Source organism: Conger conger, chromosome 18 (assembly GCF_963514075.1).
Source record: "Conger conger chromosome 18, fConCon1.1, whole genome shotgun sequence".
Classification (NCBI taxonomy): Eukaryota; Metazoa; Chordata; class Actinopteri; order Anguilliformes; family Congridae; genus Conger; species Conger conger.
In genome coordinates, this window is record NC_083777.1 from 24,356,583 (window position 1) to 24,383,293 (window position 26,711).

The 26,711-nt window shown below is 40.9% G+C and overlaps 1 protein-coding gene across 1 annotated transcript; it reads right to left on the minus strand.

The window, feature by feature from the left end:
• Positions 1–5,627: 5,627 nt before the first annotated feature.
• On the minus strand, positions 5,628–25,885 carry slc18a2 (solute carrier family 18 member 2). Its single transcript, XM_061228443.1, has 16 exons — positions 25,746–25,885; positions 25,273–25,435; positions 21,751–22,102; positions 18,779–18,837; positions 18,369–18,452; positions 17,480–17,572; positions 15,749–15,838; positions 15,608–15,651; positions 13,246–13,306; positions 12,708–12,803; positions 11,737–11,815; positions 10,471–10,522; positions 9,542–9,605; positions 9,238–9,357; positions 8,294–8,427; positions 5,628–6,880 (listed from the first exon to the last, which is right to left on the minus strand). The coding sequence occupies exons 2-16, from the start codon at positions 25,403–25,405 to the stop codon at positions 6,773–6,775; spliced, it is 1,569 nt and encodes a 522-aa protein (XP_061084427.1). The 5' UTR covers positions 25,406–25,435; positions 25,746–25,885; the 3' UTR covers positions 5,628–6,772.
• Between the last annotated feature and the right edge of the window lie 826 nt (positions 25,886–26,711).

Below are 26,711 nucleotides of genomic sequence, written 5' to 3' on the forward strand. Positions count from 1 at the left end.
GGCTGTGTGGACTTTTTTTGTTCAGGTAATGGAGGGCAATTCAATCAATGAATCTAAGTGAGGATTCCTAATTCACAGTTCATCAAGCACCATTAAAAGGGGAAGTATGTATCACTAATCTGAGGAATCAAGTCTTCAAATGCTGTTTTTCAGGGCTTGGGTTTGTCTGCGCTTTGGGAATCGGTAGTTGGATTTCCAGCGTTACTGCTGCCGTGACTCACTGCTCAATCGAGGCACAATTAAATCTCGCTGCAGTGCATCTTGATTCCTGAAGAATGTGCTCTGTGGGAATTGGTGGACTGTAATTGCCCTCTTTTGTAGAAGCATAATTTGGTTGCATGGTTTTTGTTTTTTTGTTTTTTTTTCTCAAAACATGCAAGAAATAAAAACGTTGATGGGAGAGTGAGCTCGCCAATGCTAGGTAGCGGCCTTGCTCCTCTGGTGGAGTGAAATCATTATCCGAGCATCTGGCAAATAATGGGAATCCTGTGGCGAAACGGACAGGATGATTACAGTGCCTGCTCTTCCGTGTCCAGTGCTCCTGTCACTTCTCCTTCATTACTGGGTCCCTTCAGTAAGCATTTCCGCTCTCTGCGGCTTGCGCTCCGTCCCTGCTAGTCCAGAACGATGAAGTCGAGTGGCGCATTTGCATTCTCCTTCCTTCAAATACCCACGTTAAAATCTGCACCCTGTAAGCTGTCCTACATCCCGTACCTCGTCCTTAAGAATGACAGACAGAAATATCTACAGGGTGTAATCTCCAAATCCATCCTGTTGTTTTTGTTTTTTTATGTTAATACTTGTTAATACAATTGGCTGAGAAAGGGGTTGGGAAGTAAGCAGTGTTAGGGAGTTTTCCGTGGCAGAAGGATACAGATCATATTCAGGGTGCAGTAGCTGACTGACTGTTTATTATAGAGATTCTGTGATGTAGAATCCTTGTCAGCTTTGAAATTATTCATTTGAAATGACTACTTTTACATTGCATGGCTGATGGACTAAAAAAAAGTCTAACTGGAAAGCAGACCGTGGCCTTAAGATTTGATCACTAGCTTTGGTGGATCCTTTGTAATTTAAGATATCAGTCAGATCTCAACTCCAGTCAGTCCACTTGCGCATAACAACAGCAAGCCTCATAAGTGAAGCATTGCATTCCCTTGTCTGCATCCCGGAGATGGGGGCGGGTGGGCTTGGCCGTTTCAGTTATCGGCTCACCGATAAGCAGGCTTTATAGAAATATGATAGATTGGTAGATGGATCAATAGAAACACACAAGAACTAAACAAAAAATCTTTAGATGCTGATAAAATGTGAAAACACACATGCTTACCATTTTCCTTTGTTCAGGATATTGATGAAAATAGATATTCCTGTCAGTAATTTCCGGGAATTGTATTGGTGGCTCAAGGATATAAATTAAATATTTAACGCTGGTAGGATGAGATGTTAGCTGATGGTTAAATCTGGTTTCTTCTATGGTTCCCTGATCTAAAGAACTGACTGTGAAAATAGTATATTATGCAATATACTTTAGGGCTTCCAGTTTCCATGCCCAAATGCAGTCTTTGATTTCCATATTCTCCTTTTTTTTTTAATCTGAAATGACAATGTAATTATATCTGTTTGTAACTGTTTCTATTGGCATACTTTAAGCAATTCCCAACCATTACACTCATACATAGTGGTTTTATGTTGCATAATCATGTTTATATGCATGCTGAGAATTAATTGCTAGAACTCATGGGATTAAAATTCCCTTCTTTTCAAGCCAATACAAATCACCTTTCTCTAAGCAATCCACAAAAACAAAATGACAGTGTACAACATTTATTACCGCAATTCCCTCTTGTGAATGCTGACATTAAGTACGCAAGAATACCCTTACATCTTCACATCCAGACCTCTAGTTATGTAAAATATACAGCTTATTTGTTTTGTACAGATCTGTATATAGTTATCGTTTATGCACAAGCACCACCCACGGGCGTACAGAAGAAGGTGCGCATACGTTTGTGTACATGTGCTATCTTTGTTTTTGTCGATGCGGAACGCATCTACACAATATATAACAACATACAGTAATAATATAATTATTGAGTGATCAAAACAGTTTTACCTGCATCTTGCAGATTATACAATAGAATAACTGTGTCTGCTGATGGTATCTGACAGGATGAAGGGGCATATTACTGAGCAGGTCAAGGTCTTGATTTTTCAATGAAAGATGGAAAACCAAACAAGACGACAAAGACGGCGGGCATGGCAGTACCAGCGTGTGTATTAACTCCCACGGCAGTGTGTGTTAGCATCGCGGCACCAGACTTGTGATCGCCTTGATGCTTAAATGAGCATGGACAGCTTCTGATTGTTTGTGTGCCTGGCTGCTCTGGTTGGGTCTCTGTGCTCTTGATAAAGAGGCAGGGGTGGGGGTGTGGGGGTGGGGGTGGGAGTGATGGTGGGGGCTGAGTCAATATTATCCCTGCTCCTGGCTAAGTGAACATGTGTAACACAGTCTGTGGAGGAGACTGACAGGGCACAACCGGTATTCTGATTTACAATTGCCTGAATATTTTTTGTAAATCAGACTTTTTTTTTTTTTTTAGCTTTGCTGAAGACCCCATAGAGTAGGACTCATTCTTGGCCCACAGGAGATGGTGGTTAACCCCTCAACATCTCCTGCTTCTCTGTCTCTTATTTTGCAAGTCGACTCAAAATAACAATGCTGTATTTTCACTAATATATAGATTTTGAAAGACCTAGGCCCATTCTGACCCTTTCAAGCGACTTGTCCTTTGTACTACCTATATGTGGGCTATGCACCCTAAGGCGGTAGCAGTTACCTTTTTCTGAAGAAGCACCAAGAAATAAGGGTCCGGGTTTTTCTAAACGGACATTTATTGATATTGAAAGTGACCTTAACCAAAAATGTGATTGCCTAGAAACAAACAAACCTCAAAGTTAGAGAACTTGCTGAAAATGGACCAGCCCTTCACAACTGCAGGCGGTGCATTGTGGGGAAGGGACTCAGTAGAATGAACCGGAATCTCTCAAAAACATACTGTAGGGCGCTGTTGCTATTAGCGATGTATAAGTGGCTCCCTTTGTGAAAGCCTGGCACCTTGCGATGGCCAACAACTGACATGGAAATCAGTGGTGTGAAGAGAGCTGCAATTTCACACCTCGCACAAGAGTCTTACCACCTCTTTCTGCATGGCGTGTAATTTGAGGGTTAGATGCTGCTTCGCCAAGAAAATGTGCTGACTGTTTATCCTGGTTTCCCAGGATACAAGCAGCAAATCAATGTCAGTAAGGTTTAGAGGATGCTAATAGTTTGGAGAGGTTGGCGCTATCCATAGCAAATGAGACGAACCTGTATTGTGAACAGGTTTCGGGAGAAATACGGAAAAACTTTTTTTAACAGCCTGACTTGATCATGAGATTGGTTACAAGAAAAACCAACACACTGAATCCTGGTATGTTAATGCTGGTAACAGAGAAGGCAAACATTGATAACATTATCTTAGATTGAGTAAGCAATGCTTAACATTGACATAAAAAGAAATTACTGTGGGAAAGTTTGTCAAAATCTAAAATCTAAAGGAGTCAGGTCAGAGTGAAATTGACTGATGTACAAAGAGTTCTGTTGGATTTGTGCTTATGTTGGCTGAGAAGCAGGATCCCTTAAAGATATGTGTTTTCTTTTTATTCAATCAAAATCTTGGATCTCAGGATATGCTGCATTTATGCATGAAATGTATGCCTCAGTCCACAGGTTGCAGCCAAGGGATCTAGCTGCAGGTTTATTCAGGCGCTCGGTGATGACATCATTTTCAGTGGCTGATCTTAACATGATCACCAACTTCTGAGCTCCTCTACACATGAAGGTAAATTTGTTTACATTACAATGTCATTTTAAATGTTAAATGAATGAAGCACTTCCACTGTTTGCCCTTAACCTCCACTGCATATTCATTTAGATGGAGCTTTTCATGGGTTAGAGAAGATAGAGGAGTTAATTGTTGTTTTAACTGATTTTACAAGATGCTCCGAGCAAATACAAAACACAGACCTGCTAAATCATGCCATTGTTATATTTCCACCCATGAATACAATGCAACCCACTTGTAAGCCCACTGGATTTACAGCACTGTGCAGAAGTCTTAGGCACCTGTATGACATTCTGTACAATTAAGATTCTTTCAAAAATAATTCAATGAAAGGTCCTAAATAAATGTACTATACATTTTACATTACATTTTAGTAATTTGGCAGAATAGTTAAAAACTGAATTAAATCAATATTTTTTGTGACCACCCTTCGGCGTTAAAATTGCACCATTTCTCTGAGATAGCCAACGCTGTCCTGCAGTTCTATAAGACTGTCAGCAGGGAGGTTGTTCCAAGCCTGTTGGAGAACTTGCCACAGTTCTTCTGCAGACTTTGGTTGGCTCCTTGCTTCTGATCTCAGACAGCCTTGATCAAGGTTTTATGTAAAACCTAGTCAACTGCTTCCAGTAGTATGTATATATATGTATATGTCTAGGGTGCCTTCTGCACAGTACTGTAGTAATCCTGATGTGTAGGCAAACAATATCATATAAATTTGTGTCTATCCTCCAACATGGTTCTTTCTGCTCTATTTCTTAAAATATTGCCTGTTCAAATTGTATGCCAGTCTAAAATGAACCAGTGAAGAGTATCTGGGGCTGTAGAATGTCCCCCCTTTAACACTCTCAGACCTTCTCACAGAGGGGGATGAGTTCATACAAAAATTAGGGAGATTGTGAGTAAATAAACAAATGCTGATGAAATGAATGTGAACTGGCCAAGGCACCAATGGCTGAGGCAGCACTTGTGAATAGATTCTAAAATGTGGTAGCAAGAAATGCCTTAGTGGCCTATTATTTATGGAAAAAGCAGAGCTAGCAGTGAATGTGGACTATATTTTTCTACTGTAAGAGTTTACTGCCAAGCACAAAGTGGTGTGAAAGAAATCAGTTGGCAGCTGCTGCCTTCTTGGTCATGCGTTTTACAATAAACTGTCTCTGCCCCAACATAACTCATTCTTAAATACAAATACAGTTGAAATATGAATTCTTATTATTCTTCAGTTGAGTGGACCATGTGGTTATTTTATGTTTACGAATTTTGGTTTCTACAGTCGAGAATCTCATTCCTCATTCCTCAGACAGTGTAAGATGTGAGTAGGATGACTGTGTCAGTGTTCAGTATGGCACTGCAGGGCTTTGATAACTGATATTATGTTTATAAAACATTCCCGTAATTTACAATTACATTAGACACAAATTCACTCTCCCTCTCTTAACACAATCCACTAATAAGAATACAATTGGCTGGGATCAATGCTGTTCTTACAAGCAGGTTGCACTGTAAAATGAACTCTGCATTTCTTAAAGGCAAATGATGAGGTTTTAGAACATATGTCCAACATCTCCAGTCTGGGACATTGTTATACCTAAATGATCTGATTGTAAAAAAACAGAAAAACAGAGAATGGGAAAGAAGAAGCAGTAGATGATTTTGTAAATTAAAAATGTAAAAATGTATATTTTAGGTATTTTACTTTCACCACAAAATGGCTTTTGGTCAAGCAAAGGTATGCACAAAAACAAATCAGATTCTTTACTTGGTGGCAAAATGGATTGAAGGAAATCCATTAGTTTTATTTCTATGCCACAAGCAGAGAAGAAACAACACACACACACACATCTCCAAGGGAATACAGTCAGTACCTGAAAGCTCTACACTTGTCAGAGGAAAACTGTTTGAACACCGTACACAAGAACAGTCTGCAGGCGGGGCCACAACTTACAAAAAATAATCTGTTTATCATCGTCTTTGCTGGAACAATCTATTTCCTCCAAACAAAAACCAATATGAATCATATTTCAAAAACCCAGTGCAGCTTAAATTAATGTTAAAAATCTCTCTTGATTCCAGAAATTATCAAAAATGTTAAGGCCTATTTCACGGTAAGATGTGACACGATTCTTGCCACTTCTGAAGTAATTAAAAATATATATATATCAAGTTTTTTTTTTTTTTATCAACAAACATACTGTTAAATGCACTGAATGATATAATGTGTATATATTACATTTACATACATTTACCTGTTTTCAACAACATAAAAATCCACAGTGCTCTACCGTACAATATAACATAAAGCGTAAAAGATTACAGTATCTCTCCAGTGGTAATCAACTGGTAGGATGACATGAATGGACTCGGTGCGTTCGCTGAATGAGTGCAAAGTGCCTGATCAAAAGGGGGCCCTTTCTAAAGGAACATCAAAGGGAAACAGCGCAGATGGTCTCGGCTTGCTCTCCTCCAAACACGGGCCTTTTGTTTAAAACCTGCACAAATTTCGATGTGCTTGTTAGCCAAAGCATGACCGGCCGCTTCTCGTTTGATTAAGACGCCTTTTCAAACACCTGTGTGGTGGAGCCCTACCACCTTTTCCTGTCTTTATAAGTTTGAAACTCCTGAACATGGTGACCATGTGAGACTCCCCTTCTATTCTGGCTATTTTTAATTCCTCTCCCTTCTGTGTGGTAAGGCTGGTGGCTTCTGTTGATGTGGATCAGCTTTGGTTTACCTCAGTAGTACGACACAGCGACACAAAACACACTGGGGGGGGGGGGGGGGGCTTTGGACATTCACACCGAAATGGGTCAATTTTAAAACTTTGCTCTTTTTTTTTTTTGTACAAGAAAATAGATTCTCTGGAAGGTGACGTACATGTCCCATGGCTATTCCTCGCTCTCAGTCTCTATCCCATCATCCATCTGGTAGTTCTGAGTGACCTGCGTGTTGTATGCTCTGGTCTTCATTGGACAGTTGTAATCCATAAGAATGGCCTGAGGAGATAGAATGTTGTTACCCCAGAGCTTGGCTTAGCATAGTGCGCTAGCGTTTCACTAAACATTCACATTCACTGTCTAATATGTTCCTGCAGATTTTAGTTATTTTAGCCTGCGTTATTACATATTCCTCATTCCTGATGTTTAGTGCACTGCATTTCTCTGGATGTCAGAAAAATGCAGCTAAGATCTCTTATAATGTTTATGATTTTACAACGACACATTCAAGAGAATTATTATGTCAGCATATGAACTTTCTTTTGTTTGTACATGTTCATCGAAATGCAATACTTCCTTGCTTGGTCTCAATGCCTGTGTGGACATAAACAGAATAACGTAGACAGAATTTGTATTTCCTTGTATCAGGTTACCTCATGCCAGTCACTCAGTGTTTGATGTTCTAATACCTGGTCCAAAATAAATACGATTCTATCAGGCCATTGTGTGCAGTTGATTTGACTCCTGAAAGATCCATCCTGCTTATTGTTTGTATTTAATGTTCCTGTTAACTTAAAATGACAGTTTGCAAGCATGCGGTGGTTCCTGCACTGTCCAATTTGACTGAGCTATTAAAGAGTTTATGTGAATCCAGTAGGGATTATGGAGAGCGTTCTGTCAGAGCTGATTTAGCAATTGTGGATTTAACGATGGCTGTGTGTGAGTCTGAGGGCAGTTGCCTTGGTGCCGCAGTGCCTCACTGTCTGATTTGTCACTGCCCTACAAAGATGTCTTCAGAGGCGCTTAGACAGCAGGTAACGAGCTGCCTTTGAAGGCAGAAAGAAGTCTCAGAAAGGTAACAAGATGCATGATTACAGGCAAGTTAGCTGGCTAGTCCATGGAAAGCCCAACAAGGCTTAAAACCAGTAAATGCATTATTCCAGTATTTAAATAGATATAACTACAATGAAGTGTTGAGCTCACTGTAGTCACACTTGTAAATGAGCTCGTGTACAGTTCTGTGCCTGACTCCACCATTATCTGCAGAAGCAGCACTGCATTGATGCTGCCTTCAAGGCATGGTTTTAGCAAACTTTCGAATGGGATGACACTCGATGCCTTCCTCCCTGAGAAGGCAGCATTTTTGCCAGTTCAGACCTAGCGTATTTGTTGTCCTGTAACCTGGGAGACAATAATGGCCTCATTGACTTGACATCTGCAATCGCCTCATATGTATTAGACACAAGCACTCCTTCACGGGATAGCCAAATGATTATTCCAGAGGGGGGGAAAGCAATGGTTCTGTTGTGCATGTTTGAGCAGCAGGACTGGAGGTATGACAGATGGAGCTCTTTTTATAAAAAATAATAAAAAAAACAATTCCCAACACTCGGAAAAACCAGAATACAGCAGAGCTCTCAGCAACAACAGCAATTTTGCGAAAACTGAATTAAGAAGTTTGTTTTTTCTCACCATTTTCTCCTCCTTGCCCGGTGGACTCCGGAGGAAGAAGCAGAGAGGGGCGAAGAGAATGTCCACCACCCCGATTATGGTCATCAGCCAGGGGAAGCCGATGCTCCGGGCAATCGCCCCACCGGCGGACGGGCCTTCAGACACGGCACAGGAGAAACAGTCACGCGTGAGGGAGATTAGAGCAAGACTTCCACCTCATTCCAGGGTCCTGTCTTTCTATTGGCTGGCAATTAGTGTATCCTCAGATATTTCCCTGTTCCAGCTGTCACCAATACTGCTAATTGCTTTTTCCTGTTTTACTTTTAGAACCAAAATACTGAGTCACACCTTTTCTTTTTTGTCATGCATTACATTTCACACTTTAGTCATTTAGCACATGCTTCATGTACAGTGGTATAGGCAATGGCAAAAAAGGTGGAATATATGAAGTTGAAGAGCCTGTCTGTAATAATATATTGAAAATGTATTATTTAGCTGAAAGCAACTTGCTCAAGGGCCCAACAGCTGTGTGGATCTAATTGTGGCTACACTGGGGATTGAACCACCAACCCACTGGGTCTCAGTCATCTACCTTAACCACTCGGCTACAGGCTTCAGATCTAGTGAGGGAGGAAGCCCTGACATATAAATGGTGAACCCGGTAATCATGAGCCATGTGTATCTGTATGTTGAATGGGGGTCGGGGGGTGTGTGTGTGTGTGTGTGTGTGTGTGTGTGGGTTTGTATGTTGAATGGGGGGTGGGGTGCCGTGTGTGTGTGCGCGTGTGGGGGGGTGTTCAGGTTCTTTGCAATCAATCTCCGCATATATTACATACAGTACCTCGGGGGATCAAACCCAAACCATCCCCGTTGGCTACGTCTCTGATGTGTAAATGTCAATAATTTGTGATTTGAATATGAGTGATTCAATCTTGGCCAGAGTTGTTAGGTGGGCCACTGCTCACCTAATGCAAATCCCATGCAGAAAGCCACATCGGCAATGGCGTACACACTCCCATAAACAGATACATGCCGCAGGTCCACCAGGTACCCCATTATTGGCATCATAGAGGAATCAACCATGCCTGTGAAGAGACCAGACAAACAGTTTCCACATTTAGCCACATTTGATTAACACGTGCCTTACAAAAGGCAAGGAAAATATAGAAGAGGACATGAGGACATTACTCCTACTGATTATTTCATTGAATTTCCTTTCTTCAGTGTAAACAGTTTTTTATGGAGTGGTGAAACAGTTAATTGACTCACCAATGGCAAATCCGACACCAAAATTCGGTATGATCAGTCCATAGATGTCTTTTGCAAAGGGAACCTATAAAAATATTTATAAATGAATACATACATTTCTCACACATACTGTAATGAATGAAAATCAGATGGCATAATTAAATCTTATATGATATGGTTTCTGTTCAAATTTGTTGAACATAAATGACTGTCACAATGACAACGTTAATGAAATTTTTTTGTACAGTACATTTTACAGTTAACAAGGAAAACAAAAACTTAAACCTTGCTATAATGTGTATAATCATTCTTTTTTTTTTTTTTTTGCCTCTGTCCCAGGAAAAGATGCTGACCAGCCTACTATTGCTGGTTGTTGAGTGAAAACTGCAACTATTTGAGTGTTCATTATGGCCAGAAGACAAGGGGTGATAAGGCTGGGAACATCTGTATCCTACTGAGAAGACTGTTGAGTGAGTACATCGCACCAGGGGCAGAAACGCATAGGCCTCGGGTCCTAGTGCGATTGATACTCGCCTCTCCTTCATAAAACCACAATTTCAGTGGCTATAATCCACAGATAACCGAGTACTCCCTCAGGTAATGTGGCCAGCGCAGGGCGAATGTACAGTGTCCGTAATGTGGGTTTATCAGCACAGACAGTGTGAATGTACAGTGTCTGTAATGTGGGTTTATCAGCACAGACAGTGTGAATGTACTGTGTCCGTAATGTGGGTTTATCAGCACAGACAGTGTGAATGTACTGTGTCCATAATGTGGGTTTATCAGCACAGACAGTGTGAATGTACAGTGTCTGTAATGTGGGTTTGTCAGCACAGACAGTGTGAATGTACAGTGTCTGTAATGTGGGTTTATCAGCACAGACAGTGTGAATGTACAGTGTCCGTAATGTGGGTTTATCAGCACAGACAGTGTGTATTTGCAGTGCTTACACAGAGGATGCTTATCCCCACCAGGAGCATGCCGATCAGGGCGCACAGCCATCTGGAGAGGAGCAGAGAGCCGGTAAGAGACTGCCAAAGACAACATGGCTGACAGGAGTCAGTGTTTTGTACTTGGGGCTGAAATAGACCAGGGTCAACACACAGATTTATTACAACAATAAATTCTGCAGGAAACAAAAAAAAAAAGAAAATAAAGGCCATGGTCAAACTCAATGTAATTAAAGCGGGAAATGTCTTTCTCCAGGCAAGCTTTGGGGTCTGAGCAGCAGACTATTTTATTAAATGAGAGAAAACATAATAAAATCTGAAAATCTAGAGTTTGTATTTTTGACATATGCAAGTCCGGGGGAAAATAATGGATGATGGCTAAACAAACTAAACAGGAATCAGTCAACTTTAGGAATTATTATTATTATTATTATTATTATTATTATTATTATTGTGAAAGAATTACTGTAGGCCATTATTCAGTCCGAGAATTACATACTCTGTCCTTCACTCTGTAAAACAAATTGTCTTCCAGTAAGTCTTGTTTTTCTTTTCTTTGTTTCTGACGCATTCCCCTTTTGTTCCTGTAACTACTTGCCATATTGTACTCGTTTTCTTTGCTGCTGACGCATGTACTCCTCTGATACACTCATAGACAAACCACAGGCTGTTTCCCACACAATGGAGATCCAGTGTTGGTTTGGGACGAGGTGCCTCTCTCACCAGTGCAGAGTGGTAACAGACAGGAGCCTGGTCAGTGGTTGCCGTAACCCCAGAAACTGTGCTCCACTCCATCCCACAGTAACAGACAGATTCCACAGAGTCACACTGCTGGCTAATGACATGGCCCAGACTACAGTACTAATGTGATTTCTACCCTATAGGGGACAGCCTGTGCTTGTGGAATGTGTCTTTAACAACTGAACCCCTCTGCAATCGCCTTGTCTTTGTTTTTGATAGTGAGCTCCCTGGAGACCGAGTCACAGACTAAGGTACAGGAAGTCCTTGTTTCTGGTTTGGGGCTGAATTCCGCTCAATGCAGAGCCAAAATTACCCACTGGTTCAATAGACAAATATCTCCCCTGGTGGGTGTGTTTGTGTGTTGCTCTGCTGCAATATTGACGGTTCTGGTAATAAGGACAAAAAAACGTGGCAGAGAAACAACAAAGAAATTTCATTTGATACTGCTGAACGGCGGCGGAAACGGACAACTGAGGCATGATTAAAAGAAAAGAAGAAAAAAAAAAGAGTAATTTCCCCCCTCACCTTCCCATTTTGTGCGCGAGAACGCCGAAGATGTTGGTTCCAATAAGGTAGGAGATGCTGGCGGGCACAAAAGCGACGCCTGTCGAGGAAGGAAGGGAGGGAAAGGGAGAGATAAGCGCGGGCGTTATCTGTCCATCGGAGCGTTGCTATGCGCCGGGGAGAGGGAGTAATGAAGGCTCTGAGGGAACCGGGCGCTCCACGCGGCCGCCCCTGACACCCTCATATCCTGCTCGTTTCTGATCCCTCATCGCCCGCAAAATGAGCTTCCCCCAGCCCTCCTCATCTGTCAGGGCATCGAGGGAGAGACGCGGAGCAAGCCGACTACACTAGACTAGAATGCGACTGATAAATCTGTCGAAATGATCTGGGCGCGGTCATTTATCTGCATGTTATTGTTACATTTCTCACCCGTTTCTTATGTGCTTGCTTGCGGGTGAAGGTTAGGCCCAGATTCAACCAACTACAGAGCTTTATTCTTTAATGTCCGAAATGAATGTATGCGCAAATGTACTGTATGTCTAAGGCATTCGTTGTATTTATTTGAATTACTCAAACTCAATAAATGTTCTGCTGAATGTATGTCCTCACAGCTAGCAATTATACAGTGGCCTGTAGGGGCTGACAATCAGTGCTATAGTGGTTAGCTAACAGTTAGAGGAGGTGAGGCAGTCAAGATAAGAATCAACTGTTAAAAGAAGGAAAGACAGTTGATTATTCCTGCTTTAGCAGACCACAATAGTGCCAATTTGCTTTTGGCAGTCTGACAGATTGCTGGGTTACAATTTTATTTTACACATTCATGTCCTATAAGCTGTTGCTTTTAATCACTGTAATGCTGTAGATTTAAGATTAAAGATTAAATTTGACCAACATTAGTGATTTTTAATTTTTTTAATATTCCAGGAATAACGCTGTTCTGTGCCTTTGGAGCGAGAAGGAAGACCAGAGCAAAAGAAGAAATGGCTACATACCCAGCTGCCATTTTCTTGAGCACATCGTCTCCATCATCCAAATGGGCAAGGCCGGTTCCAGCATGGCTATCGCCATGTTAGCGAAGCAAATGGAGCCTGGAAAAGGGAAGGTGATCGCAGGTAAGTGGCATGGGCCTTCTACCACCATCTTCACAACTCATACGTTTGTCACCGGAAGGCTTTTTTTGTGAAATAATACCGCTCATATCATCCCCCGCTTTCACGAGGCGGATAATTGAGGCAGTGGTTGTGCTCATTTACAAACAGGTGTCTCTCTGTGCTTCTGACACGGGGCGGCTTTCAATGTGCCCTTTTCAATCACGTAAATCACACTCCTTGTAACGGTCAACTTCACCGCGGTCGTCACACTGTGTGTTCATGTTTCTGCCTTTCAACCGCCAAAAGGGCACAGTTTTAATTTGGTTGAATTTCATAAATAAATAAATCCTTCTTTATTCAGTACTGAAAATAGTGCTTTACAATCATGAAACATTCACAGTTCCTTTCACCAGGCGTTAGGTTTACTTTGTTTTCTTACCTGCAGCGATGAGTATATAGGGATCCTTCATGAGTGTCAACAGTGAAGTCCCTTGCTGACTCTGTCACAAAAGAGGTGGAAAATAGAATTTAAAATGTCACAGGTCCTGGGAAAGCCCTTTGGGTTTTCACAAATATTGTTTTAGCTTTTTTGTTCTGGACATGAGTATGCTTAGCTTCTCTGACCGTCACAAATCCAGCAGCACTGTGTTTACTGTGGGGTCAGGCCTTTCTTGATATTATATTGGATGAGCTTGTGGTTGCTACTTCCCACCCTCGATGAAAGTACTGCATATTGTCTTTAGATCCTAGGCCTGCTTAGGGCTCATCCTGTATCCTGCCCACTGTATACCGTCTTGGAAAACATTATGACTGGGGAATCATAGAGCTTTCTCTGTATTCTGGAAGTCTCCTTGGCTTACCGCAAGATTCTTAAAAAAGAGACCCTTCAACCGCTCCCCCACTGTGATCCGTCACCTAGCGACCACAGATTACTAGGACCTCACTAATGAGAGCATTGGTGCGTTCCTGCTCAATTGTTACTTCCTGTTATTTATATATAAAGTATAAAAACTGTCTTTAGGACTTCTTCTTTCTGTTGGAGCCCTCATTAGCAGTGACCATCGTGCTTGGCGAAGAACAATTCCCCGGAGAAACAGTCCTCTTTTCAAGCACCTTAAACACGCACTTTTGAGCTCATTTGAGAGTGTGGAATCTCTATTTAAGCATCAAACACAATGGCCTCTGGATATGTTTCAATCGATGTCTACGTTTGTGGGAAACAAACAGATTGGGCAGGAGTCACTGAAATGCGATGAAGTCCCATCCCTCGCTATGAAACTTCCTCTCTGAGACAAAGTCATTGCTCAAAGTCAGATTAGATCTGGCCCAGAATCCTTTGCTTCCAGGAGCAGGCTAAACAGGCACATTTTGGAACTGGGAGCAAAGAGTGTCATTGCTACCAACCCACTGGTCACTATAAACAGGATTATGATGAACCAAGACACTAGCAACACTCCACAGCATACACAACACATAATTTAACACTGACTGAGCTTCCATGCGGTTGAAGGGCAAGGTTTATTTAGCTAAATTCTCATTTATTTGTCAGGTCCCAGAGTACCAGTTTTACCCATGGACTGAATCACTGTGGAACCCAATGAGCAGCAACCTATTCTTTTCACATTAAACCAATCCTATTCATTGAAATTTGACACAATTTTTGTGTTATTGTCATATTAATCTGGCCTAGCAGTACCACATCATTTTTTTTGTTTTAATTCCATCTGCGGTATATCTGATATCTGTGCATTAACTGAATCTCCAGGAAAATAAAGATAACTCTTTTATAGAGCAGGCTGTATATGTCAGAGGAAAAAGGAGTAAGATAAAAAAATCCAAAAACAAACTGATTAGCTCATGAACTAACATCAAAAATAACCACAGAAAACAAAATAGAACAAAATCAAACAAAATGTAAAGGTCTTATTCTCGGCTACTATTAGATTTGAAGCCATGTTTGGCCCATGTTTTCAGCACAGAATACTGAATGCTGTCTTCTTCCCCTTTTCTGGAATATAATGCCTTTCACGTTGAATCTGATAAATTTGTTTTGTTGGTGAACCTGTGTTCTCTTTGAAACACAAAACAGGACTTGGTTGGAGTCGGTTTTCAACTCGTCCACCAGCGCAGTTAAGAATAAAATAAATCATTGATTGCATAATGATCTTTCCATTTCTCAGACTATTTATCTGCTTCAAAACATACATAAATGACATAATCGGCAAACATATCCTCTGAATTGCCAGTCAACCATACTGATTTTACGTTAGTTCTACTGTTTACCATTAGTCGAACAGTTCACAAGGAACCGTTTTATTTATGCAGATGTGACTGCAGCTTTCCGCCATTTATATGTTTTATTCTTATTTTATTGAGTCTTGTTTCATTACTGGCAGTAAAAGATAATAAAAAGGAATGGACAACTAATCATGGAGCAAGGCCTTCTATCTATGAAAAGGAATCAAATAATTATGCCCTAAAACGTTTTCCCAGCATGCACCATGGAGCCCATCCATGCATGGATCACACTTGCATACTGTAGATTTTCCTTGTTATCAGGCCAAAGCACATATTAATTCAAAAGCGCAGTACAAGCATGCCAGCTTTCCTGCCTGAAAATAGACATCTCAGAAACTCTAAGCACACCCTATCTCTAGCATTGGTAATTATCATAATGCGAGAATATATAAATGAGAGCTATGAAGGCTATGTTTGGTAGACTTTGTGGTCGCTCCACTGTACGGAGCATACAGTATGTCATTTTGGCTCTGCTGTTTGAGTGCAATGTTGAAGAAATTCACCTCTGGTTCCACTTTTGAGGGCTGAAGAACAAACAATTGGAGGGCTGTGGAAAAGAAAAGGTAAATTAATTTTTTAAATATTAGAAAAACCAAACTGGAGATTTGTTAAAAAAAAAGTGCTTTGCCACGTAGTTAGCTCACCTCCGTCTAATACAGCCAGCACTGCGAGGATGAGGAAGGGAGCGGTCTTCCCCACAAACTCATACATCACACTGCCGAAGGGCGGTCCGACTGTGGAGACACACAGCAGGTGGTGGTGTGCCGTTGTCAATGTGATTTGGGGCGACAGTGGCGTAGGAGGCAAGAGCAGTCGTCTGGCAGTCAGAGGGTTGCCAGTTCGATTCCCACCCTGGGTGTGTCAAAGTGTCCCTGAGCAAGACACCTAACCCCCTATTGCTCCCGGCGAGCTGGTTGGTGCCTTGAATGAGAGGCATCAACTGTACAGTGGGTAAAGGCGCTATATAAATGTTGACCATTTTACCATTTAGCATGGTCATTGTGGACTCATGTCCACAGTGAGGATCTCCAAAATCCAAAGTCCTAGGGGACATCTTGTGTATTCTATTTTTCTAACCAATCTCTGGATTAATGAAGGTTGTTGAACATGTGTTTAAGTTTCATAATGAAAGTTTGCTCATTACAATTTTCTTTGTCTGAGTTCTTTATTTTCCACAAATGGTTTAATTTAAGAGCTGAAGGTCTTTCAATAAATCAATTTAAATGTGACCTCTTTCAAAAGGAAACAATTTACCACAGCACGTTTCAGAAAATGAAACCATTCCTTGCTTGAAAATGGATCTGAAAAAAGTCCTTCAATTACTATGGCACAAATAGTCTTTGAATATTTGATTCTGACATAATGTGACATTAAGAGGGTAAATCTTCCCTTATGAATAAACCGAAAATAATTAACCACTTGCTAGACTTTGAAATTTTGGTTCAAATGAACACAGGCATACACAGATGTGCCAAAGGACCAAGTTTGAGACCAACGACCCCAGGTCTGGATAGTACTATGGTTTTCAGGAAGTTTAAATGCATACATGTACTTGCAGACTGATGGGGCAGGTAGACTATCACATTAAATAACCCATCACAACCATTTAACCAAACTTCATTATGTTCCCTAAGGCTCAGTTATAACTTTTTTGTCTCATCTGACACATCATAACTGTTAATAGTGCACTATAAACTCAAATTGGGCAATCATATCAACCATTATCATATCAAATTACATTAGCCCATAAATGTACATACCCTAGGGACCGTTTGTTTACCTAAAAAGTCAGATTAGATCTGGCCCAGAATCCTTTGCTTCCAGGAGCAGGCTAAACAGGCACATTTTGGAACTGGAAGCAAAGAGTGTCATTGCTACCAACCCACCGGTCACTATAAACAGGATTATGATGAACCAAGACACTAGCAACACTCCACCGCATACACAACACATAATTTAACACTGACTGAGCTTCCATGTGGATGAAGGGCAAGGTTTATTTAGCTAAATTCTCATTTATTTGTCAGGTCCCAGAGTACCAGTTTTACCCATGGACTGAATCACTGTGGAACCCAATGAGCAGCAACCTAGGCCATAAATGTACATACCCTAGGGACCGTTTGTTTACCTAAAGAATATTAATTCACTAGCTGGCTCGCAATAATTAATTACGGATTACAAAAATACAGAATAATTAGAAATAGGTACTTTTGAAACAGATTTTGAAGGAATTGAAATGTGTCATCAAGTGGTTCTCATCCAACAATGGAACCCTTTGGGATTTGAACTAGCAACCTTTGGGATGCGGTCCTAGTCTGACTCAGCCAAGCTCCAGTGTAAAAAGTGAAGAGCCTGATTTTGCACTGTGTACTGACCCAGCACTCCCATTGCCAGTCCTCCCAGTGCGATCCCAATGGCATTCCCTCTCTCCTCGTCATCCGTATACACGCTGGCCAGCATTCCCATCCCTCAAATGGAAAACAGGAAGAGTGCATTCAGTTAATATTAATAATGTCTGTGATGTTTCCTGTTTCCTCTAACAACAAAAACAGTGGGTCAGCCAAGCCTGTGCTATTACAGTATGATGAAACTTTCAGAATAACACAAACACTATCAACACTAACACTGCCTAGGGGTGACATGGCTCAGGCAGTAAGAGCAGTCGTCTGGCAGTCGGAGGGTTGCTGGTTTGATCCCCCGCCCGGGCTGTGTCGAAGTGTCCCTGACCAAGACACCTAACCCCCAAATGCTCCTGATGAGCTGGTTGGTGCCTTGCATGGCAGCCAATCGCTGTCGGTGTGTGAGTGTGTGTATGAATGGGTGAATGAGAAGCATCAATTGTACAGCGCTTTGGATAAAGGCGCTATATAAATGCTAACCATTTACCTGGGATAACTGACAACTGATTTATGTTTTGCATTCAAGTACAATATGGCATCTGTGCTTCAGTTGGACGCAACACATCTGGAGTGGTTGATGTGAATCTCCTCTCCCCCGTCCCTTCACCCTTCCTCCTCCTCCTCCTCCTCCTCCTCCTCCTCCTCATCATCATCATCATCATCATCATCATCATCATCAACAACATCATCATCATCATCATCATCAAAGCCTTATTCTGAAACAGTGGGACCCCCAAGCTATGAGGGTCCAAGAGTATTGCCACAGGAGAGTGTTGTGAACTGGACACAAAATAATTTGAGCATACTGTAGAAATGCCTTTGAAAAAGAAAAGGCTTTATTGGAAGATTTTGCCGAAGACCTCACCAGCGACAGAGGAACAGGAGGACCCGACGCCTTGGAGAGACCGGGCCACAAACAGCAGGCTGTAGCTCTTTGAGAAAGCGAACACTTGATAATGACCATAGATGAAGACAAAGAGAATGTCCTAATCATGAAAAGACACTAGCCATCTTGCACAACAGTATCAATACGAACTACAGGGCATTGCAGAATTCATATTCATTTTATATCATTACTTATCAGGTACTGTATGTTCAGCTCACATAATAAGGAAAAATCACATCACCCATTTATACTGAAGCATTTAAGCACTCATCATCAACAAAATAAATAAATGCATAAAAAAATAAAATGTTCTTCCTGCAATCTGACCCCACAGACGTATTGCTAAATGTAAGCCCTATCTCCAAGCCACTGGGTAGAGTGATACTTACTTAAGGTGGAAAGAAACATGATGCAGAACCCAGCAAACATCGGAATCTGGTATCCTATTCTGCAAAGACACACGATCACAGAGTCTGAGGAATGCTCGATTGATATAACCGCAATTAAACAATTAAAAGGAAGATACTGAAAGAGCACATTTGATCTGGTGTTCTCCACATTTGTCGCACCACCCTGGTGTAAAATCCAGCTATGAGGAGCTTAAAATTACCAGCTACCAGCTGTTTCAAAACATTGTTTGAGCTGGTCGTGCATGGAGCTGGCCTGAACTGGTCAACCAGCCACCAGCTGTTTCAAGTTTTTTTTTTTCCAGCAGGGCAGAAACATGTCACCTCAGATCTATGATGATAACTACCCAGCAGACACCACGAGTGACAGTGTTGTACAGAATGTTGGATGATCACAGTGCTTCAAATTGCTGCAGATCAATAGAACAATAGATACATAAACACGAAAACTAAAATAAATGAATGCGAGAAAATTTACAAGACCGACGAAAAGAGAAAAATAGAGGCTTTCCAAAGCCAATGGTAGACAGAGCACCACTTCAGAGAGAGACGGCTGTCTGTTTCAGACGCTGGACATGCATGAATTACCTCGCGTGTCCTATCTCAGAAGCAAGGTGACTCACAAAAGATGATGGGATTCCAATATTCCCTTCAATTACTGATTGTTGAGATGACCAAGTTGAAGCACTAAAATGCTAACCGGGTGAGCCTTTGAAAGCTGTATTGTGTTATATTTGTGCGCATTCTACACTGCTTGGTTAGTATTTCTCTTTGTACCAGGTTGGTTAGGGACGTCTTTTTATGATGTTAAAAGATGACACATAAAAAAACAAAAAACAATCATACGTGCCACAGAAATTGCAGAAGTTGTTTATTATTCTGCCAAATAAAATAGTTTTCTTTATTTAAGGCAGCCATGATATGCCTGAAAGAAAACAATGAGAAGTTCTGGCAGTAAACGGTGAAATGGAAAATTAAACACATTCAATTCAAACTATGTTATTTATACCATTATACCATTTTAAAATCATGTTCTCCACCAATCTTCTGATTTTGCCCACAATCCCCTCCAAGCATACAAATTGGTATACTGTACAATTCCCTACCACCCATGGGGATCTTTCATGTACACAAACTATTGGAGCTTGAGGCAAGACAACAAGGACCCTTTCCCTTCAAAATTACACCAATATCTTCTGCGTCTATGATGACATATAATTGACAATAATAATAACAACTTTATTAATACAGCCTGGTTAATGCCGCTGTTTATTTCAGTTTAAAGTGAGTTTACATTTTTTACCCATTTGGAACCACAGATTGTCCTCAAATGTGACCTAATTATGATTGATAAAAGTTGGGACCTATCATTGCAGCGATTTGCTTATTATCTAATAAGCAATTCTAGGCGGTGTTTTCAAGAAGGAAACACGTGCAAAAACGTAGTATCGGACGCACAGATACAGTTCCGTGCAGCCTGTGGCTAAGACAACGAAAATAAGCGAAAACATTAACAGCCGCTGAAGTTTGACAACATCGGAGCTGCTATTCCGAAACGACAACAGACGGCCTTTGCTTGCCCAATCAGGTGATTCTAAATGGGTAACATGTTAACCATATTGGAGCTCATGACTTATTTTTTACGTTCAATTAATTTAATGTATCGTCAGTTATCGCGCTAGTTAAGCTACTAGATGGCTAGCTAGTCTGATTAGGTATAGAAGAGAGTGTCCGGCGATCACGGGATAATTGTACCCTGCCTGTTAGACACATTGATCGCTAAGGCTTCCACAAATAATGATTTCTGAAAAAAAAGTTACTTTCAGTGTCAAACCACTATGCAGTGCACTTTGTTACATAAAGCTGTAAACAGCTGCAGCCAAAAGTATCCACTGGCCTTGTGGCGAATGCAGCTAGTTCTAATTAACTTGATGTCGCATCACAGATGCCGAAGAACAAGTGCCCAAGCTGTGGCTACACCTAAACATTGTGCGCATCTTATGTGTATTAATATAATAGCCTACACACTTTAATGACGGATTACACCGTCAAAACCTCTGCAAACAAGAACTACGTTCGAGCATCCTGTGCTAAATGCAAGCTCAGAGACACAAACCTGCATTAGATTGACCAGTCAGCCAAACTAAGCAGCATAAACATTTGCACCTTTCCAAGGCCCTAATTTTACAAAACACAGATAATGTTTCCATTGATTAAAAAATAAATGTAAATATCCTCTCTTTGTGTGGCTAAATATCTCCTGAACAAAAGTAGACTTAGCAAAGTAGGGATTTTCCTTACTCAGTAATGGAGTTCTAAAAATAACATTTCCAGCCACAAAACTTTTTTTTTTTTAATTGGAAAAATGTGAAAGGTTTCTCAAACAAAATGGAATATGAAGCTCAAGTTTTCAAGAATTTAATATCTCATAATTGTCTATCAACACACAGAGGCAGAGAAAAATCCAAGAGTTGCTTTGGTGCAACCTCCTGGAGTTGGCATGGAATGGCCCATATGTCTTAAAGAGTGTGCTATAAGCAGTTTCAGTCGAGCTGGGTGGTGTAAAGGCACCTGCATGTCAGTCGACAGCTGCTCTCTTGTAAACGTTCCCTCGCTGATGCTGTCGTTTTTGACATGGAAACAATCATCCCTTGCTTGCTTTGAACAGGCACTTGGCCATGTTTATCCTTTAGCCCTTTTCTAGAGGTGGCTGAGGAGTCTGACAGCTGAAGCATATGCACTACAGATCGCTACTATGATGGGCTATTTTAGACCCTACTGGCCAGCCATCTACACCAATGCCAAACGAGTCACATCTCACTGGCATCAGGTCATTATTGCAAGTGGTGCTGGGCACATTCTGACAAAGCCCTTTGACGGTCAAATTTTCAACAGGATGCCACAGATCACACGCAAGTCCCATACCCACAGAGGTCAAAGGAGCCGGCACCCACCTGTTGGTGAGGGGCCCGATGAAGGGGTTTGTTATCAGCTGCACGGTGGCCTTGGAGGCGAACAGCAGCCCCACTTTAACGTTTTCGTCCAGAAGCTCGTTTTTATCCTTGGGGCAATCGGAATCCTCCGCGGTGCCGTTTGTGGGCGCAGCGGGAGAGGGGGACGCCCCGTTGCCTGTCATGGCCATCGGCGTGGTGAAGGGGGCGGCGCCAGCGGTCACCCTGGTGGAGTTGTCGTAGAGGGACACGATGGTTTGGAAGGTTCCGGAGGGCGTCTGCGGAGAGGCTGTGTGGTTGAGAGCCACCGCCCCGGGACTGTCGGCCACGTACAGGTAACTTGGAATGATGGGCACTGGCGGAGGAGGCAGAGTTACGCGTTAGCGGAGGAAAACACATCGGACGTTTTCGCAGTGCGGTGCTCATGGAGCCGTTTGGACAGCGAAACAAAGTACACGCACATACAAAAACTCAAAAGTCAGGTGCCGAACTGAAAAATGGTCTTCGTCTACATTGACATTTTTTTTCATTTGGCAGATGCTTTTAATCCAAAGCAATTGAGAAGTGCGTAGGTTCTTCCAAAAGTTAAAAGTACCAAATCCATAACTAGCAAAACACACATGAAGAGCTGTTCTACACAAAAGACAATAGTGATTATAAGTGTAATTTTTTTTTTTTTTTTTTTTTTTTTTTTTTTTTGAAAAGGCTGAGTCCACACACTGTAAATACCATATAATGTACCATCTACCTTACCACATCTGTGAAAATGAAGATGGCTTACACTTACTTGCATACTTTTGACACGTTTATCCAGACATGCAAACAGGTATTTTCTCTGGTCTTGTTGCCATTAACTATTTTAAATTTACAAAGAAACTGATCATCATGTGACTAGAATGTTCCTATTTAAACAAGTACTTTGCTTTTGTCTGCTGATGTAGGGTTTTTTTTACACTATTGAACAATTGATAAAAAATTTAACAAGATTTGGAATTTGATATTCAGATTCTCAATTATTCTCAATTTTTAGCACTGGAAAATGGCCACTCATGTTACGTGAGACTATATTATGCCATTTAGTCAAGTGGAATGCTGTTTCCATGCTTTAAAACTATATATACACCCCACATCAAGTCAGTAGTGAAGGAGTACATATTTTGATGGCCATATCTGAGTCGATGATTGGCCACACATGGTGTCTCCACCCATTAATCATTATTCTCTGATCGTTTGTTTTCAGCACATTTTCACCCCTCAGGATAGGAGCATAATGACATCACCAACGGAGGAAGGACCATTTGAGGGAGAAACCGCACACTGAGGTGAGCAGCAAACGCCCTCCACCCCATAACTGTCCCAGCAAGGCTTTGTGACTGCAGTCATTCCCCTAGACTAGAACATTAATCTGGGAACTAACCGGGACAAGTGAACACCACCAGAAGAAAAATCAATGTTCTGTCTTGTTGGCTTCAGCATGATTTGCAGGTGTGGAATATTTGAAATAATTAAATGAGAACATCATTGATGACTGCTGCCCATTCAGTCCAAATGTTTCTTGTCTACAGTACACTCTAGTGAGTGTATACTCTGGAGCATTGTGTTCACACCTCAAAGGTTCTGGCAAGTTATTCCAATTGATACAGTCTTTGTGAAATAATATTTCCTGATTGTGACATTTTGCTTCAGTGACAAATTTAACTTTAATTAATTAATTTTGCCTACACTGTCAAAAAGGATATGTCCATATCCAACTATTACAACAGTTAATTTCAACACAATTTGTGTCAAAGTTACTATTTTTGTTACAAATATACAATTTATGTTTTTCACTGTCTGTTTTGAAAGAAACGATTAAGATTCCAGGTAAATTTTTGGTCCTATGTGTTGAGCATCACATCACATGTGAACAGCTGGCGGTGACAACCAGGATTCAGGTGGGGACCAGTGGCTGCCCTACCGCAACAAAGACTCAGTCTTTTGTTGTGGGTGTGCCATACAGAAGTCCCTGCACACAGATTATCCTGAATAAATCCATTTGGTTTATAAATACAGTAGCACCAGGATTATCAAAGCAACAGGAGGATTATTGCAGTAATTCCCTAATTTTCCTTTTTAGTTTGTACATACATGTAAAAGTGAAACATTAAATGCCAATAACAAGAAACATTAGTTTACTTTTCAATAACGTGTGCTGTAATCCTATTTGAAGTTACCCAGGATGCTATAGGAGTTGCCCTTTATGCAGAAGTCAAATCCATAGACTGTATACAGTCAAACTGGTACAGTGTCACGCTAAACATATTTCAGGTTGGACCTCGTCGGCGAGCTTTTATTGGGAAGGTGTGCTACTGCCTAATTTCCTCCTGACACGGACTTTAATTCAGTACAGAACAGAAGACCCCTCCATCCAATTCAGAGCCCAATCGTTGCCTCTTATCACTCTGCCAAAGGCTCTCAGATCGGTACACGTCAGTGTCACAATTAATCTGACACAAAGTGAGACTTATCGAGGGCAGCGGACCCCGGCGCTTTCGGAGAAATCGTGGTGGCTTATTCAAAACGCAAATGAATAGGGACAAATCCCCAGAAGCAACACGGCGAAAATCCAATATCCTTCAAATCCATGGCTTCTGGTGAAACGGGGCTCTTCAGAAAAGATCAATAAGCTTTCTTAAACCTGAAATCTGTGTCAATATTTCCATTTTATTGTAAAATAAACTCAAATTGATGCCACAGGCCAAGTTGAATAATCAGCCCATTAAAAAAATATACCTTTGTGTTCACACAGAAAATAATAAATCATCTTTATCAGTATCAGATAAATACTGACATGCAATTCAGCCACCAGACCATGAACAATATCCTATAATAAAATGAAATCAATTATTTCAGGTCATACCTAATTCATTTATCATTTGACAAACTCTCGATTTAATACCAGATACTGTTCATTTGCATGTTACAATGGCATTAATTGGGCACCTACAGTATATACATCACATTTTAAACGTGATTTTCTGGTAAAATGCTTTTAGCTCTCTCAATGCACTGCTCGCTTTCTTGTATGCTGAATCTGACGCTCAGAGGTCATTACGATGTAATATTACGTTTATTATATTTTAATAATGTTAAGATCTTGTAACTTTATGTTGAGTCGAATTGATTTTAAGGGAGTCTAGTATGCAATGTAACGGGCAGAAATGATTCATTTCGAGAATTAATATTGATGCATTACAAATAAAGTAGCCTAGTATAGTGTACCTCGTTTTAACCCCAGTTGAATTTGTTGAAAAGTTTGCATTCTGTGAAGATTTGCATCCAAACAAGATTTACATTACAGATCGCAGAATGTATGAAGGTGTAAAATAATTTAAAAATGAAATTGTATATCCACACTTTTCGCTTTTTTGCCGTTATGTTTTTGATGTTTAAAAAGTTAACTTAATGCTAACGAAAGGAACTCGGAACAGTGCAATTGTTTGGAGAACATGTAACAGGTGTGCATATTCGGCGGTTTGCACCTACCAACTACGGTGAGCAGCATGTTATCCAGTAGCAAAGCGATGAAAACGATCAGCAGAATCAACCTCCGAGATTGTCTTTCGTCTCTTACCCATCTCAATAAACTAAATTCGCGTAGCTTGTCTAGTCCTCCCATTTTACAGCCCAAAGAGGAGAGAGATTCGCCCTGAAACGAAAGAGCACGTTAGCTGTAAACCTTTCTGTGGAGGGAAAGGTTACAGGATGAAGAACGCATCAGGTATAACAAGAAACTTTCTATTATATTTTACTCCGTAACATATTTAAAGAAAGTAAGATTAGCTTTAAAAATCGACCACCCTTTCAGAAATATATTCTCTTTCCAAGGGTTTGCGCCCAGTAATGAAATCTGCATCTTGACAAGTGAAACGTCACAAGATGTTCGCCAGTGCCTTAGCATGAAGGAAAGCAACCACAAAGTTGAAAGATGTACACATTCATTAATGACACAGTCTTACCTTAAACGCACATTAGAAAAATCCCTATGCAATTGCAACGTGAAGAAAGGGACGTTGAACGTGGGGAGGTTTGGTTACTTGACTTATCCCTGACGTCACGGAACCCTATCAGTCACGAGCATCATCACGGCATCGCCAGCGGAACTCGGCTGTAGCCCAGTATTAACGGAGACGAGTTGCTTCCTACAGATGACCAGCTCCTAAAGCCTCCGGTTTGACGTTTGACATCATAATACGCCTAAAATGCAATTTCCCGAACTGCATTTTAAAGAGAGATCAATGCACAAACTAAATTGATTTGTGCTGTGAATCAAGTGGCATGTGCTCTGTTGCATACAGGATTTTCTCCTATTCAAGTAAAAATGGTCTGGTGTTATTTTCTAATATTAAGCAAATTTACTGGGTTGCAGTTTGTAATTCATGAAAAAAAAGAAAATTGTTAGTTTCTTATCAAAACTGCAATATGTAGTGTATTAGTAGTACCAACGTGAAAATAATTAATATTACTGCTGCTATTGTTATACAAAAATGTATATTGTCAATTTCAATCAAGCTTCGCCACATACACATTGCGTCCACTTTTACAAGATGTTTGAGACTTAGAAAATGGGCCATATTAACATATTATTATTGGTGTTCATAGTGACGATACGAAGGTAACATTGTTTGACTGTCAGTGGAAGTGTTGAGCAAATCCAACCCTGAACCATCTATTATAGTGGCTGCTAGTAGTAGCACTCCACCCTGCCACTGGAATGACCTGCAATGCACGTACGCACACACATTTCTAAATGCACTGGGGTGACTGTTTTTTCTTTTTTTTGGAGAAATGGTATGTTGGTGGCAGAAGCATACATCAAAATACAAAAATAAAATTCAGGAGATCGAAAACCCAGAGAAGCAACTGGATTTCAGCCCTTTCACCTGGGCATTAAGCCCACTGCCCTGTTCTGCGCTTCACATAAG